General features: G+C 36.6%; 1 protein-coding gene across 1 annotated transcript in view; it reads left to right on the top strand.

Annotated features, from left to right (window-relative positions):
• The first annotated feature begins 7,308 nt into the window (after positions 1-7,308).
• The window catches only part of cftr (CF transmembrane conductance regulator), a 132,868-nt gene continuing 125,684 nt past the window's right edge, over positions 7,309-14,492 (top strand). The window contains 1 exon segment of the mRNA XM_030135578.1: positions 7,309-7,411. Within this exon segment, the coding sequence (XP_029991438.1) occupies positions 7,359-7,411 (53 nt within the window). The 5' untranslated portion in view covers positions 7,309-7,358.

The raw sequence follows: 14,492 nt of genomic DNA, 5'->3' as shown, positions 1-14,492 counted from the left end.
CTATTTTTGGTTAGCTAAAGAGTTAGTTGTGATTGTTTGAAGTGATATTAGATCATTCTCCATAGTAAGTGTGTCACCTACTTTGTCACTCTAAATCAAGGCATCAGTTGGTAAAACAGGTGAAATCATTGTTTTTGTCATCGGCGTCTGATGGGTTTGAAGAGTGGGATACAGTGGCCTCCCCCTCTTACAAGAAGAAAAAAGGAGAAAAAAGTATTTTATAGCCTGAGTTCAAGAAAGACTCAAATTTCCAGGATTTTTTTTTTTTATTACATGTACTTGTACCCCCCCCCCCCCCCCCCCCCATCAGATTAATTCTTTCCAAGCAATCCTGTACATTTCCCTCTAAACCACATATTGCAGGAAAAAAAATGTTAACAGATATTTTAACCAAATAAACATAAGTATAAGTATTTTCTACACTACAATTAACAGCTGGTATCTAATTTAACCAATGAATTCTCCTAATCATGAAATTAAGGCTCAAACTAAAGGAACTGTAATCTAGATGTATATGACTATAACCCTGCATAACGTTTTCCTCAAACTCAATCTAATCCATTCTATACATGTTTTGTTTGTTTGTTTGTTAGTTTGTTTGTTTTCAAAAATGAACAACCAGAACAAATTTTTTTCACACTCTCAGCCTGTTCGATATGAATGACAGAGACATAATCACCAAATGAATCCACATTTCACAAATCTACCTACTATGAAATAGCAGGGACAGCTCTGCTTGGCACAAGTTTTGTCCCATCTGCCACCAGAAACACAACCACTAGTACTGAATATTTATGTAGTTTAGTAGGAAAAGAGGATTGGTTGTGGTTATCTATATGTCCAAGTAGGATTTCCCTTGGTTTTCAGAGGATATAGGTGATGTTTAGTTGAAAGCATTTGTTAATTTCATAGTATTTTTTGCTTTAAATTGTATCATATTGTGAAAGAAAAATGCTTTTCCTCTTTGACTGTACATTCATTTAGCTGAAGTGGTGTGTAAAATGACATGGGTGCTGCACCTACAACTTATAATGGGGTAGAAAACCTTATTATTTGTAGACAGATTTGTAATAAACATCTCTTAATAACGAGTTTCCACATTTTTGGATAAACACTTTCTCAGGGGGTTCTAATAGTCTCACAAACATTATTTTGTTGGGTGGTTTTATTGCTGCAGTGGACAAAAATGCCCAACAGAGGTCACTCATTCCATTGGATAAATCTAACCTTCTGTTCAGCAGTGATCAATACTTTAATCGACGCTCACTTGAGTGATATTCCCATCTCTCAGCTGCAAAACAAAGCTTAGCCTCTTATTCCTTAATTTATTACAGACAAAAAGATGATTATCAGCTTCAAAACATTTGCAATTAGCACAAAATAGGCTGGAATCACAAGAAAATGTCCCACACCGTAATCCCACCCTCTGACACCTCATTGCTGACTGTATTGCGGAGGTGGAAAGAAAGAAAAATCCAAACAGTTGCTGATTTATACATTAATGATACATTTGCTAACTTCCAACAACTAAATGAAAAATTTAATTTTCCTAAATATAGTCTCTTCAGATTCATACAAATTAGGGACTGGGTTAAGGAGAAATCTAAAGAAACATTCCCGGATATCCCAAAAGAAACTCCTCTTGAAACCCATTTATGTAACAAATTATGCAGTTCAACAAAAATAATAACATCTTCTAAATATGGTATCATCAATGAAAAGTTACCTGTTTATGATAAAACATCTACAAAAGGAAAATGGGAAACAGACCTAGGCTGTGTTTATGAGGAGGTGGATTGGCATTATTTATTGGAACAGGCACAGACTGTGTTAATCTCCACAAAACATAGGCAAATTCAATTTAATATATTTCATAGGACATACTACACTCCTCACAGATTACATAAAATTGACAGCAACATTTCATTCAGATGTCAGAGATGTAAACTGACCGATGGTGATCTTCCACACTTGCCCAGTGATAGAAGAATTTTGGAAATGTGCCACTGAATTAACCTAAAGGGTAATAGGAATTCCAATTGAAAAGGATCCAAAACTGTGGATTCTGGGGGACACAAGCTCTGTTAATGTGACCTATTATAAGAAATACTTTATTTTACTTGCAAGTACTGCAGTAAAAAAAATTATTTTAACCCTTTCATGCATAGTGGTCACTACAGTGGACAGCTGTTCAAAGCTGTTCTCTTATATATTTTTGGATTTTGTTGTTTTAGTTCCATATCAGCCAACACAGTGGATACGCTTATGCATCATCCCATACACTGTAATTCACACCATTACTGTAAATTTGCTGATCTAGATAAACCTGATCTGCAGAAACATGTTTGAGTGTAAAAAAAAAAAAAAAAAAAAAGCTAATTGTTATTAGACTGTCATTAACTATTTTGTTTTTTAAACAAAAAGGTTGTTTTTTTTTTTTTTGCAAATTATCTCCATGCAGGTATGTTAAAATTTGAAAAAAACATCAGATTAGCAGCATTAAAAATGGTTTTTATTTCATAGTTTTCATGCAGTATATCAGTAAATACATGTTTCTTTGCTTCTTCAGCTGAGTGGACATTTTTGCAACTCCGTGAAAAATAGGCTCATAAAAATTTTCCTTTTTTTTCCATGCCTGAAGAGAAATAAAATCACTCTGGAAAAATGTCTTGATGAAGGTTCTCATAATTAACGCATGAAAGGGTTAATAAACTGGAAATCTGAATAATTTCCCATCAGTAAGACACTGGATTAATAAACTTGTGTCTTACTGCACACCTGAAAAGCTATTATATAATGTGAGCTGGAAGCCTGCATCCTTTGGAAAAGTCTGGGGCCCCTTCATAAACATTCTGCCCTCTCTGGACTTGGTTGACCATGGTGGTGTGAGCCTTCCTGGACCGGCTTCAAATTAGCCCTCTGTAGGTTGTTCTTGTATAACTTCCTCATTGATGTATTTGTTGTGAGTAGTGTGTTGATTTATATACATATGAATGTGTACAGATGGGTGCAATTATAAACTATGCACATAGACTGTATAGGTATATAAATGAAAACAAATTGAGAGCCATATGAGGGAGGAGGGTGGGATGAGAAAATTTCATGTAATATTTTTTTTTTTGTTTTGATTTTTTTTTTTTTTTCTTCTTTTCTCTTCTGATTTTAAAAATCATCCCCATGTGTCCGTTTATTCATTTATTTATGTTCCTTCTATAAAATGCACCTTATGTCACTGTAACGAACTATAGATGCTTGCTAAACACCATAAACATCCTGTAAGAGCTTCTGTTAATAAAAACAAATCTTTATTTAAAAAAAAGAAGTCCCACACTATATAAGAATCAGATTAATCTTTTCAAATGCTTAGAGTGTATGTTGACTTTTAGCGAATGCAAAGTCTTTTTTGTCTTCAAATGTTTGTATCTACCACTTTAGTCAGTTGTACTAGTGTTTATCTTATAAGAAGTAATAATGTGTTGTTTTATTTTGCTTCAGCTCATGGTTACTCTTTACTTTCTTGTACACCATCTGGATTTTGTTATTTTTATATATATTTGCAGCTTGCCACAGTCACACTCATTTCTATTTAATTCTTGAGCCCTTCTATAACCTTCGTAATTATCTTTTTTCTTGAAATATGTACTGTGTATGACCAAATTAGGCCGATTTACCTTTGTTTGTCCTTTTGAAATGTTGTTTATTATATACCTTCTGGATTTTCTTTCAGTTTAACTGAAGCAAGTCTTGCAGTTTGTTATCCTTTTCATTTCAAGCCTGAGCTTTATTTCTCTTCCAGATGTTTTAGAACCTAATTAGACCTTTTTTTCTCCTTTTAGAGCATTGGCTGCTAACTGCGTTTCGTTTAGTCATGTATGTTGTGCCTTTTTTTTTTTCTTTTCCTCAGTTTCGTTCACTTGGGAAACAGAGCTTAATGAAGGTCATTCCAGTGCCACAGTGTATCAGAACATGACAACTGAAAGTTAAAATGAAACCTGCTCTGTTTAACAGTGGAAACAGACTGGATCCTCTGTCAGTTTAATTTGTGCTGAAAATGTGTGAAAACATAATGATTTGTAGTGCAAAGCTACATTTCAGAAGTGTTACATAACCAAAAAAAAAAAAAAAACAATCAAAGGATTGCTGCTCAAGAAGCTGTCTACCTTTTTTTTTTTTTTTTAAAGATAACTACATGGGTTTATATGTGCCTTTAGTTTGTAAAATGAAATTAGGCCTCAGCCTTTATCTCTGTTCCCTTATGGAATGTCTGATGGTTTTGTTTTGATGATTCCCCCTTGAAACTGATAAAAAGTTTCATTTGATTGTCTCCAAAGTGTTTATGCTGTTTTGTTTTTTCGTGAATGATATGGAGACGGCTGAGGGAGTATGAATGACCCGCAGTTCTACATTCCGTTTTGTTGGCAAAAGATACTTTAGACGCTTTTTGTGAGTCTGATTGTTTATACATGTGTTTAGACAAAGCTAAAAATTATTAGAATATGTTGAATTACAATTGAATTACACTGCTGTTTTACAATAAAGTTTGTGATTATGTGTGGGTGACTTCAGTTTCAATCCATGTAGAAATTATTCTCTTTTATCTCCTGCTCTATGACGGTGTGTTGAATAGCTTTAGAATAGGAACCAAAAAGGTCATTTAACGACAACATTTTGAGCTTTGAGAAATACTGAACCTTTTATATATAGTTTGCCAAGAATACAGTGAAAAGGTCAGTCAACAGAGCAGATAGCTGTTGTAGCCTGAGATATGTTTATGCTTCATGTTTTTATCATTAATTTATCTTTAAGTGTGAGGCTGTTGATGGAATGTAATTAAGCACCTTGACCCCTTTTTTTGACAGGTTTGACATATCTGTACTTTACCTGAGTATTTCCATTTTCTGCAGCTTTATCCTTCTACTTCACAAGACCTAGGGAAGAAAATGCTTTTGCTTGAATATTTGTAAAACAAACAAACAAACAAAAAAACAAAAAAACAACAACAACAACCAAACAAACAAAAAACAAAGGATGAAATGTTACTTTATAGGTTAAAGATAAAAAAAGTTCCTTCTTTTTAAGCTCAAACTCTTTAAAACCCTCTTGGATTTGCTATAAAACACATGAAGTTGAAACTAAAAACAGGCCTGCTATTTTGCACTAATGAAAAGTGTAATTTTTGGAGATTTTTTGGTGATTCTCACTGGGCAGATGATCTTATAGATTCTATACTAAACTTTATACACTAGCGATGGAGCATATTCTATAATATAGAATGTGATGCTTTGCTAGTGCATAAAGTTGCTCAAATGACCTGAGTAATAAACATGTACAGAATAAAAATTAATCAAAAACATCAGATGTTGTAGGAACCATTTTACTGCACAGTGAATCTTTTAACTTATCACACCTTAACTATATTTATTTGATCATACTTAGATACTTTGCTTAACGTCTCCCTCTACTTTAAAACAAGTACTTTTCAGTGTTTATTTGCTGTTATCCGACACTTTGAGAGTTGAATTTCGAATGTTACCTTTATATATTTATTTTATTGGTTTATTTAAAAGGGACATTGTGCATTATTTAACATTGTTGTAAATGCTCCAGAGTTAGCCTAATGGCTATTTTTCATCAGCAGTCCCTGGACAGATGTTAAATTGTCACCATAAAAAGTGACAATTGATAGGGACAATGCACATCAGTGAACTTTGAACATTCATGTTAGATTAATACAAGATATACACATGCCGAATTATAGCAGGGATGCTAATTTAGATCCATTGTTCCCAGGCAGGTAATAAAAACACAGAATACTATAAGTAAAAACATACAAATAAGAGTACAAAAAGACAGTACATTTTACAACACCTTAAAAATGATCACAGATCTGGTTCGCGTTGAGCCATTGTTTCACTGAGTCTTAAAAGCGGGATATCTGTGACACTCCCATATTCAAAGTGGAAGTCTATTCCCAACTGTACTTGTACAACATCACATTTTGTTGCATGTGGTGCATTATTTTCATTTGCTGGAGATAGAAATTTTTTCTGTTCTTATGAAAAATCTGAGAAGGATGGAGAAAGTAGCAGGATTAGTGATGTTAAACTCCTGTACAGTCTTTACAGAGGTGTTATGGAAACAAAAACCATCAGGGCACAAAGAATGAAAGTGGAGCTTTAGGGGAGCAGGAAACATTCAGTGTCCTACAGATAAAGTTTAGACATCAATATCTACATTTAGGATCCCACATTGATCAGTGAAGGTTGAGAGGATTTTAGAACAAGGTCTTGAACCTTTTCATAGATAAATTCATCTTAAACTATTATTATTATTCAATGCAGAGAATTTTATTGCATCTTATAATGTGACTTTCCGATCTGTAAGTACAATGTTGAATGCGATAGAGGATTGGAGTGTATTTATTTATTTATTTATTTATTTATTTATTTTAACTTTACTAAAGAATGTAAATTTAAGGACCAAGACACTGACTAAGTGTTCAAACACCAGAGTACCAAAAAATGTCTTGTTACCAGATTAAATTTCATCAATGCATATATCATATATACACAGCTTTTATACATGTTTATTATTGATGCTGTGTAAAAGACTAATTCATGCGGAGATCGATGGGTTTATTCGTATGTATGTATGTATGTATGTATGTAGTTATTTATTTACTGGTTTCTATTTTTGTCATGAAACGCCTTCTAGTGTATAACATGCAGATCAATAGTGAAACGTATCAATGTGCACCTTAACATGTAGTGTAATGTGTTTTACTTAGAATAAGTATCGGTACAGTATCAGATTTGTTAATCCAGCGCGCGTTCTGAGACACTTTTCAATTCAGATGTATTGTTTCAGTGCACTTTACTTAACACAAATCTGCACAAGAATTCGTGCTTTCTAGTTCTTACTATTTTCTTATTTGCTTGCCTCATTTGGATCGATATATTTCTGGCTAAAGTGGATCAGTTTAGATCAGTTATCTCAGTGTCTTCGGTTTATGGTCACAATATGCAACCCAAGGTTGGTCCGTGTGGAAATGACGTGAGTCTCCACGCGCGCATAAAGGACTGTCCTCTCTCTGTCACACGGAGATAGAGGCGGCAACGCGACCAGATAAGTGGGACAGAGTGGAATCAGGACGCGCAGAGGACGGACACACTGGTGTTCATTTCTGGAAGGAAGATAGGCCAACTCTCACTTCATCTTTATCAGAGACAGAAAGCGGAGTTTAACCCACGCAGGCTGTGCACGCCGTCTCTGTCTGCCGCTCAGTGTGGACACAGATGTGAGCGACGCGCACGGAAACGACTCAGGTGCAGAGAAAGCAAACTGGCGGCACTGTTAGGATGCAGAAGTCACCAGTGGAAGATGCCAACTTCCTCTCTAAGTTTTTCTTCTGGTAAGACATGTATGGATGTAAATTTAGTGTCAGAGGAGTTGGAATGTAAAAACTGCACTTTCCACATGATGGAAAAAATATTAATCGGTAGGAAAACCTTAAAGGAGAAATAATGCACCGCTCAGTCGCAGCGGCGATGCAAGCTGCAACTTATGGAGGTTTAGTAAATATTAAGATTCAGGAAATACCTCCTCTATTCGTTTTGTGCTTCTGATCTTAAAGCGCTGTAAACTTTCTCAAACGGGGTTAGGGTTAGGGAATTTAAAGCTGAGCAGCAGGTATATTTTCATGATAAATGTCCAAACTGACGGCTGACTTATGCAGAGTACTGTGAAGTGGTTACATTGTTGGTAGAAGTTTTCAGACCTTTTATTTCATTAAACTAACAGCCCTGTGAAATACTGCACTAAGAGTAAAACATATGTGGTAGAATCTTGAAAATGTCACTCAGTCGGTACCAAGGGACCGACATTGTCCTGTTTACGTCGCGTTATATTCATGAAATGTTTAACTGGCACTTTGCTGCCTGTGCGTAAAATGCGCACATGTAAGTTGAAACTAGTGGTGGAGGAGTTCTTTAGAATGCATCCATGCAACAGGTAGAGCAGCGTAAAATAATGATTAATGAAACGGGGGTATTCGTAGAGGCATTAGAGGATTTACAGATTTTCATTACATGTCTATAAAAGGTTAAATAGAATTACTGTAAAATAAGTGTGTTTAAAAGTCAGTGTTCTGATTTGTGCTGTAGTTCTGTTGTACAAAGGGATAGAAGCAAAGAACTCCACTGTTAATTCTTCTGTCAGTGCCCCTGACCACGGTGCTGATGAGAATCGGAAATTGGTCCCTGAGCACTTTTAATGGCAGCTCACTGCTACTAATGTGTGCTATGCTAAGGCTGGGTACCGTGTGTGCATTAGGTTGGGTAATATGTAGAGACCAAATTTCGCCACAGGGATAATAAAACGAGTTGACCTTTAATCTTTTAACCTTTTGATTAATTTTCCTGTTGTACATGGTTGAGCTCATTTGGCCAACTTTATAAACTGTTAGTTGTTTAATCTACATCAATACCGTATGTTCTATATAATATCGTCATAGCATTGCTGTCCTGTAGCAACCATCTTTCAGCTAAGCTTTAGGACAAACTGGCAAGTTTACAAGCACAGAACACTATTATGCTTGGAGAGAGGATGTAAAACTCTTAATTCCACCACTGAGTCTATGATTAAGAAGGGAAGGAAGGAAGAAGCTGGTCTGTTTTCAGAAAATAAAAGTTTGATAATAGAAGATAAGATAAGATTTTATTGATCCCACCAAGAGGAAATATCACAGTTGGCAGCAGCTAACACAAAAATGTTCTCTATCTGGATCAGCTTGTCTTTAGCTGACTGAGTCACCAGGACTGAATGTCCTTATATGTATTCTCTCTGTCATTAGGCTGACCAGGAAACCAAAGTGACTATAACTGATATCAGGTAATGTGGTAACAACCAGACAGAGACTACTCCTCTAACCAGACAAACTGTTTGTATGTAATCTACTAAGCATCTTTTCATAACATGTCCTTTATTTTTCAAGAGTAACCAAATGCTTTCACTAAGCTGTTTTTACTTCACTATATTTGTCAAACAGTGGTAGTTAGCTCTTAAATTGTATGTTAAAAACCTATGATATGAGATTGTTGCAATATTATGAGTTATTGCAATACTCTATGGTAGGGTTTTTCAACCTTGGGGTTGGGACCCCACACAGGGTCACCTGGAATTCAAATGGGGTCGCCTGAAATTTCTAGTAATTGATAATACACCTACAGTCCATGGACTCTGTTGAGACTTTTAAAAAACACCTTAAGACACTATTGTTCACACAGGCATTTTAAATCCAACTGACTCAGGGCTGCTACAAACTGACTGCACTTTATGTATTTATCGCATTTTAATTGTATTTTTAACTGCATTTTAAAACTGTATCTTACTCTGCATTTTTAATTGCTTTTAACTGCATCTGCACTGTAAAGCACTTTGTGACCCCCTGTCTGTGAAAAGTGCTCTATAGATAAAATGTAATTACTTACTTACTTATAAAAACAAAACAAAACAAAAAACATATTAATAAAAAATATAGTGAGTTGACAGAGACAATCCCAATCCATAAAAGACATGACAAACTGTGAAGCTGAAACTGAAACACTGTGGTACTGTTTATCTTTCAAATGTTCATTGTGGTCAGTTTCAGATGCTGCAGCTCTTTCATAATTCATAGTTTGAGTTATTGTTTGCTCAGCATTAATTGTCAGCCGTGTAAATCCAAGCTGGATTGACTGTACATATCCTGACCAAGGAAAATAAAATTCTCACTTTGTGCAGTAATCTACACCTGGCTTTTCTGCCTCCGTCCATAATAATATGCATTATATACAGTACAGGCCAAAAGTTAGGACACACCTTCTCATTCTTTGCATTTTCTTTATTTTCATGACTATTTACATTGTAGATTCTCACTGAAGGCATCAAAACTATGAATGAACACATGTGGAATTATGTACTTAACAAAAAAGTGTGAAATAACCGAAAACATATCTTATATTCTAGTTTCTTCAAAGTAGCCACCCTTAGCTCTGATGACTGTTTTGCACACTCTTGCCATTCTCTTGATGAGCATCAAGAGGTAGTCACCTGAAATGGTTTCCTAACAGTCTTGAAGAAGTTCCCAGAGATGCTTAGCACTTGTTGGCCCTTTTGCCTTCACTCTGCGGTCCAGCTCACCCCAAACCATCTCGATTGGGTTCAGGTCCGGTGACTGTGGAGGCCAGGTCATCTGGCGCAGCACTCCATCACTCTCCTTCTTGGTCAAATATCCCTCACACAGCCTGGAGGTGTGTTTGGGGTCACTGTCCTGTTGAAACATAAATGATGGTCCAACTAAACGCAAACCGGATGGAATGGCATGTCACTTCAGGATGCTGTGGTAGCCATGCTGATTCAGGTTGCCTTCAGTCTTGAATAAACCCCCAACAGCGTCACCAGCAAAGCACCCCCACACCATCACACCTCCCCCTCCATGCTTCACGGTGGGAACCAGGCATGTAGCATCCATCCGTTCACCTTTTCTGCGTCGCACAAAGACACGGCGGTTGGATCCAAAGATCTCAAATTTGGACTCATCAGACCAAAGCACAGATTTCCACTGGTCTAATGTCCATTCCTTGGGTTTCTTGGCCCAAATAAATCTCTTCTGTTTGTTGCCTCTCCTTAGCAGTGGTTTCCTAGCAGCTATTTGACCATGAAGGCCTGATTCACGCAGTCTCCTCTTAACAGTTGTTGTAGAGATGTGTCTGCTGCTAGAGCTCTGTGTGGTATTCATCTGGTCTCTAATCTGAGCTGCTGTTAATTTGCGATTTCTGAGGCTGGTGACTCAGATGAACTTATCTTCAGCATCAGAGGTGACTCTTGGTCTTCCTTTCCTGGGGTGGTCCTCATGTGAGCCAGTTTCGTTGTAGCGCTTGATGGTTTTTGCGACTGCACTTGGGGACACGTTCAAAGTTTTTGAAATTTTCTAGACTGACTGACCTTCATTTCTTAAAGTAATGATGGCCACTCGTTTGTCTTTACTTAGCTGATTGGTTCTCGCCATAATATGTATTCTAACAGTTGTCCAATAGGGCTGTCAGCTGTGCATCAACCTGACTTCTGCACAACACAACTGATGGTCCCAACCCCATCAATAAGGCAAGAAATTCCACTAAGTAACCCTGACAAGGCACAGCTATGAAGTGAAAACCATTTCAGGTGACTACCTCTTGATGCTCATCAAGAGAATGCCAAGGGTGTGCAAGGCAGTCATCAGAGCTAAGGGTGGCTACTTTGAAGAAACTAGAATATAAGATATGTTGTCAGTTATTTCACACTTTTTTGGTAAGTACATAATTCCACATGTGTTCATTCATAGTTTTGATGCCTTCAGTGAGAATCTACAATGTAAATAGTCATGAAAATAAAGAAAATGCGAAGAATGAGAAGGTGTGTCCAAACTTTTGGCCTGTACTGTAGACTAAATGTCGTCTAAAATTAAAGTTTATTTGCAATATAGTATAGCAAACTATTACATGATCAAAAACAAATTAATTTTAGCAAAAAATGTTTTGAATGTCTGGGGTCGCCAGAAGTTTGTGATGTTAAAATGGGGTCACGAGCCAAAAGAAGTTGGGAACCACTGCTCTACAGACTGTTGACAGCTGCATTGATCACAGTCCCTGTAAAGTCAGCATCATAGCACTATGTTTTGTGCAATTTGAGCAAAATTAATTTCTTTAACTTCTTAATTAACATAATAAAAACTAAACCATGAAATCAGAGACAGCAGGTGTGTTTTTGTCCAGTTATGTCTTTAACGTAGATTTTACATTTATTGCCATAGTTAGGGACCGAGCCGAAAGGTAAGGCCCTCTCACACAGTGAGAGGCCTTGCCTGCAAGCAAGGCCCTATTGTTTTTCGTTCGTTTTTATATTATTATTATTAGGGACCGAGCCGAAAGGTAAGGCCCTCTCATACAGTGAGAGGCCTTGCCTGCAAGCAAGGCCCTATTGTTTTTCGTTCGTTTTTATATTATTAGGGACCGAGCCGAAAGGTAAGGCCCTCTCACACAGTGAGAGGCCTTGCCTGCAAGCAAGGCCCTATTGTTTTTCGTTCGTTTTTATTAGGGACCGAGCCGAAAGGTAAGGCCCTCTCACACAGTGAGAGGCCTTGCCTGCAAGCAAGGCCCTATTGTTTTTCGTTCGTTTTTATATTATTATTATTATTATTATTATTATTATTTTTCCGTGACGCTTTAAACTGGAATTTGCCCCCCTAAACATGCTCAAAAACTCACCAAATTTGGCACACATGTCAGGCCTGGCGAAAAATTTGATAAAATGTAAAAATTAACCCCATAGGTGCCAAAATGGCCTCTCTAGCGCCACCTATGTGAAAAAAATGGGAAAAGCCCTAGTGGCCACTAGGAATGTCGTACAGACATGAAACCAGTGCCAAAATTCTTGTTGGATGAAGCACTACAAATCATCCACTGACACTTATGACCTAACTCCAACAGGAAGTTCGCAATATGCCTTTCAAAATAAATTTTCTAAAACTAACTCCGATGACACCGTTTGTCATATTGACTTCTAAATAGCATCAAAAGATAGAGTGAAACCTCCTCAAAAAAGTGATCTCTCACTTTTTCCGGAACTGTCTTAGTTTTTTTTTTTACAAGCCCGCAAAGTTGTGATGTTTGGAACTCATTTTTCACTTTGCAGTTTTTCCTGACATGTGACATATCTACACGTTCGTGGGACTCAGCACAATGCTCACATGCAAAAATTTTTGAGATAGGATGTACGGTTGTTGATTTATAACAATTCTTTTATTTTCATACTTTTTCCACTTTAGACTGCCATTTGACCCCCTTAACATGCTCCAAAACTCACCAAATTTGCCATGTATGTCATGGCTGGTGAACACTTTCATACAATATCAAAAATTAACCCCTTGGGTGCCAAAATGGACTCTGTAGCGCCACCTATGTACTAAAAAACACACAAAATCTGCCCTAGCAGCCAGTAGGAATGTCACAGAAACATGAAACAAATGCCAAAATGTTGGTCTGATTGAGCCCGACAAATCATACACTGACACTCATGAGCTAACTCCAACAGGAAGTTGGCAATCTGCCTTTGAAAGTTACTCTACGTTTCTGCAATTACTGCTTATTCATTTCAGACTTTTGACATAAAAGTTAAAACCTCATTGAATTCCCACAAGTCTGCAGAATCCAAAAGTGAAAGAATTTTTCAGATACGACCTACGGTTATGGAATTATAGCGATTTTTTGAAGACTATGTTTAGTTTCACTTTTCCAAATGGCAAAATCCCTATAAAAGTCTTGCTGGTGCACATTTTCACATGTCTCTCTGTAGTGCAGTGGTTCATGTAGCTGCCTATGGAGCTGAAGGACCCTGGTTCAAGTCCCAGGTAATCCAAAATTTTTTTTTTTTTTTTTTTTTATTTTAAAACAGGTTTTACTGCATTGTATTGTGGATATTGGAAATTTTGCACACATTCAAAAGTACACGGAGTACATTTTTTCAAAATAAAACCAAAATTAAGAATAATACAAAATGTCTATTACATAACTTCTTTTCATTTTTATGACCAAACACTCAACTGTTTGTACAATGTTTCTTCATTCAAAAGTACTCTTTCTCACAGACACACATCCTAACACAATAGGGTTTTTCCAAAATAAAAGCCTTAAATGTGGTAAATCATCACTTTTATACTCACTTATTCATACAATTTCAATTAATTTTTCAAACTGATTCTTTCTCTCACATTAAAAACAAATGCACATACACACAGTAGGGTTTCCAAAATAAAAGTCTCATTTTAAAGGTGATGGTGGTTTCAGCAGAGGGTCACTGGTGTTCTGTACAGATGTAAGGAGGACAGACACTAAAGGATGGGAACTGGTATGGGGCAGTCACGGGTGGCGGATCGCGGGGGAGGCGGATCGCCCGGTGCGAGGTCCCGCCCAATGCTGCTTGCAGCTTTAATTATATCTGTGTTTGACCATAACAGTGATTCTGTTAAGATTCTTTTCAGGTTTACTATAAAGAGGAAAACTGATGCAGTATCATAACATAACAGCAATACACAATTATATCTGTATTTTCTCACTGCCTTTTACAAAGTACAGTTTTACATGAATTATGTAAAACTTGCATCACATCGATGAACTAAACATTAACCTTCTCTTGTATGTGTTCATTACTGACAAATTTGGTAATGTAATATTTTATTAAACCATTCAGCACATCAAGTACTTAAGTTTTCACACTGTAACCACAGTACATTTAGCTGGTAGTACTGACATACTTGGTCTTCAGCACTGTTTTAAATGCAGGGCTTCACTGTTTTCATAGTGGTGTATTGGTGCTTTTACGGACAGATCTGAATACTTTTCCACTGTAGTTTTTCAGCGGTCTGTACTAATTCAACTCATTACCTGGTACATAGTAGGTACCTCTATAAATACAAG

The sequence above is a fragment of the Sphaeramia orbicularis genome, chromosome 6, assembly GCF_902148855.1.
Source record: "Sphaeramia orbicularis chromosome 6, fSphaOr1.1, whole genome shotgun sequence".
NCBI classification, from domain to species: domain Eukaryota; kingdom Metazoa; phylum Chordata; class Actinopteri; order Kurtiformes; family Apogonidae; genus Sphaeramia; species Sphaeramia orbicularis.
Note: the sequence above shows the minus strand (reverse complement) of the source record. Positions and strands in the feature narration are given on the sequence as shown.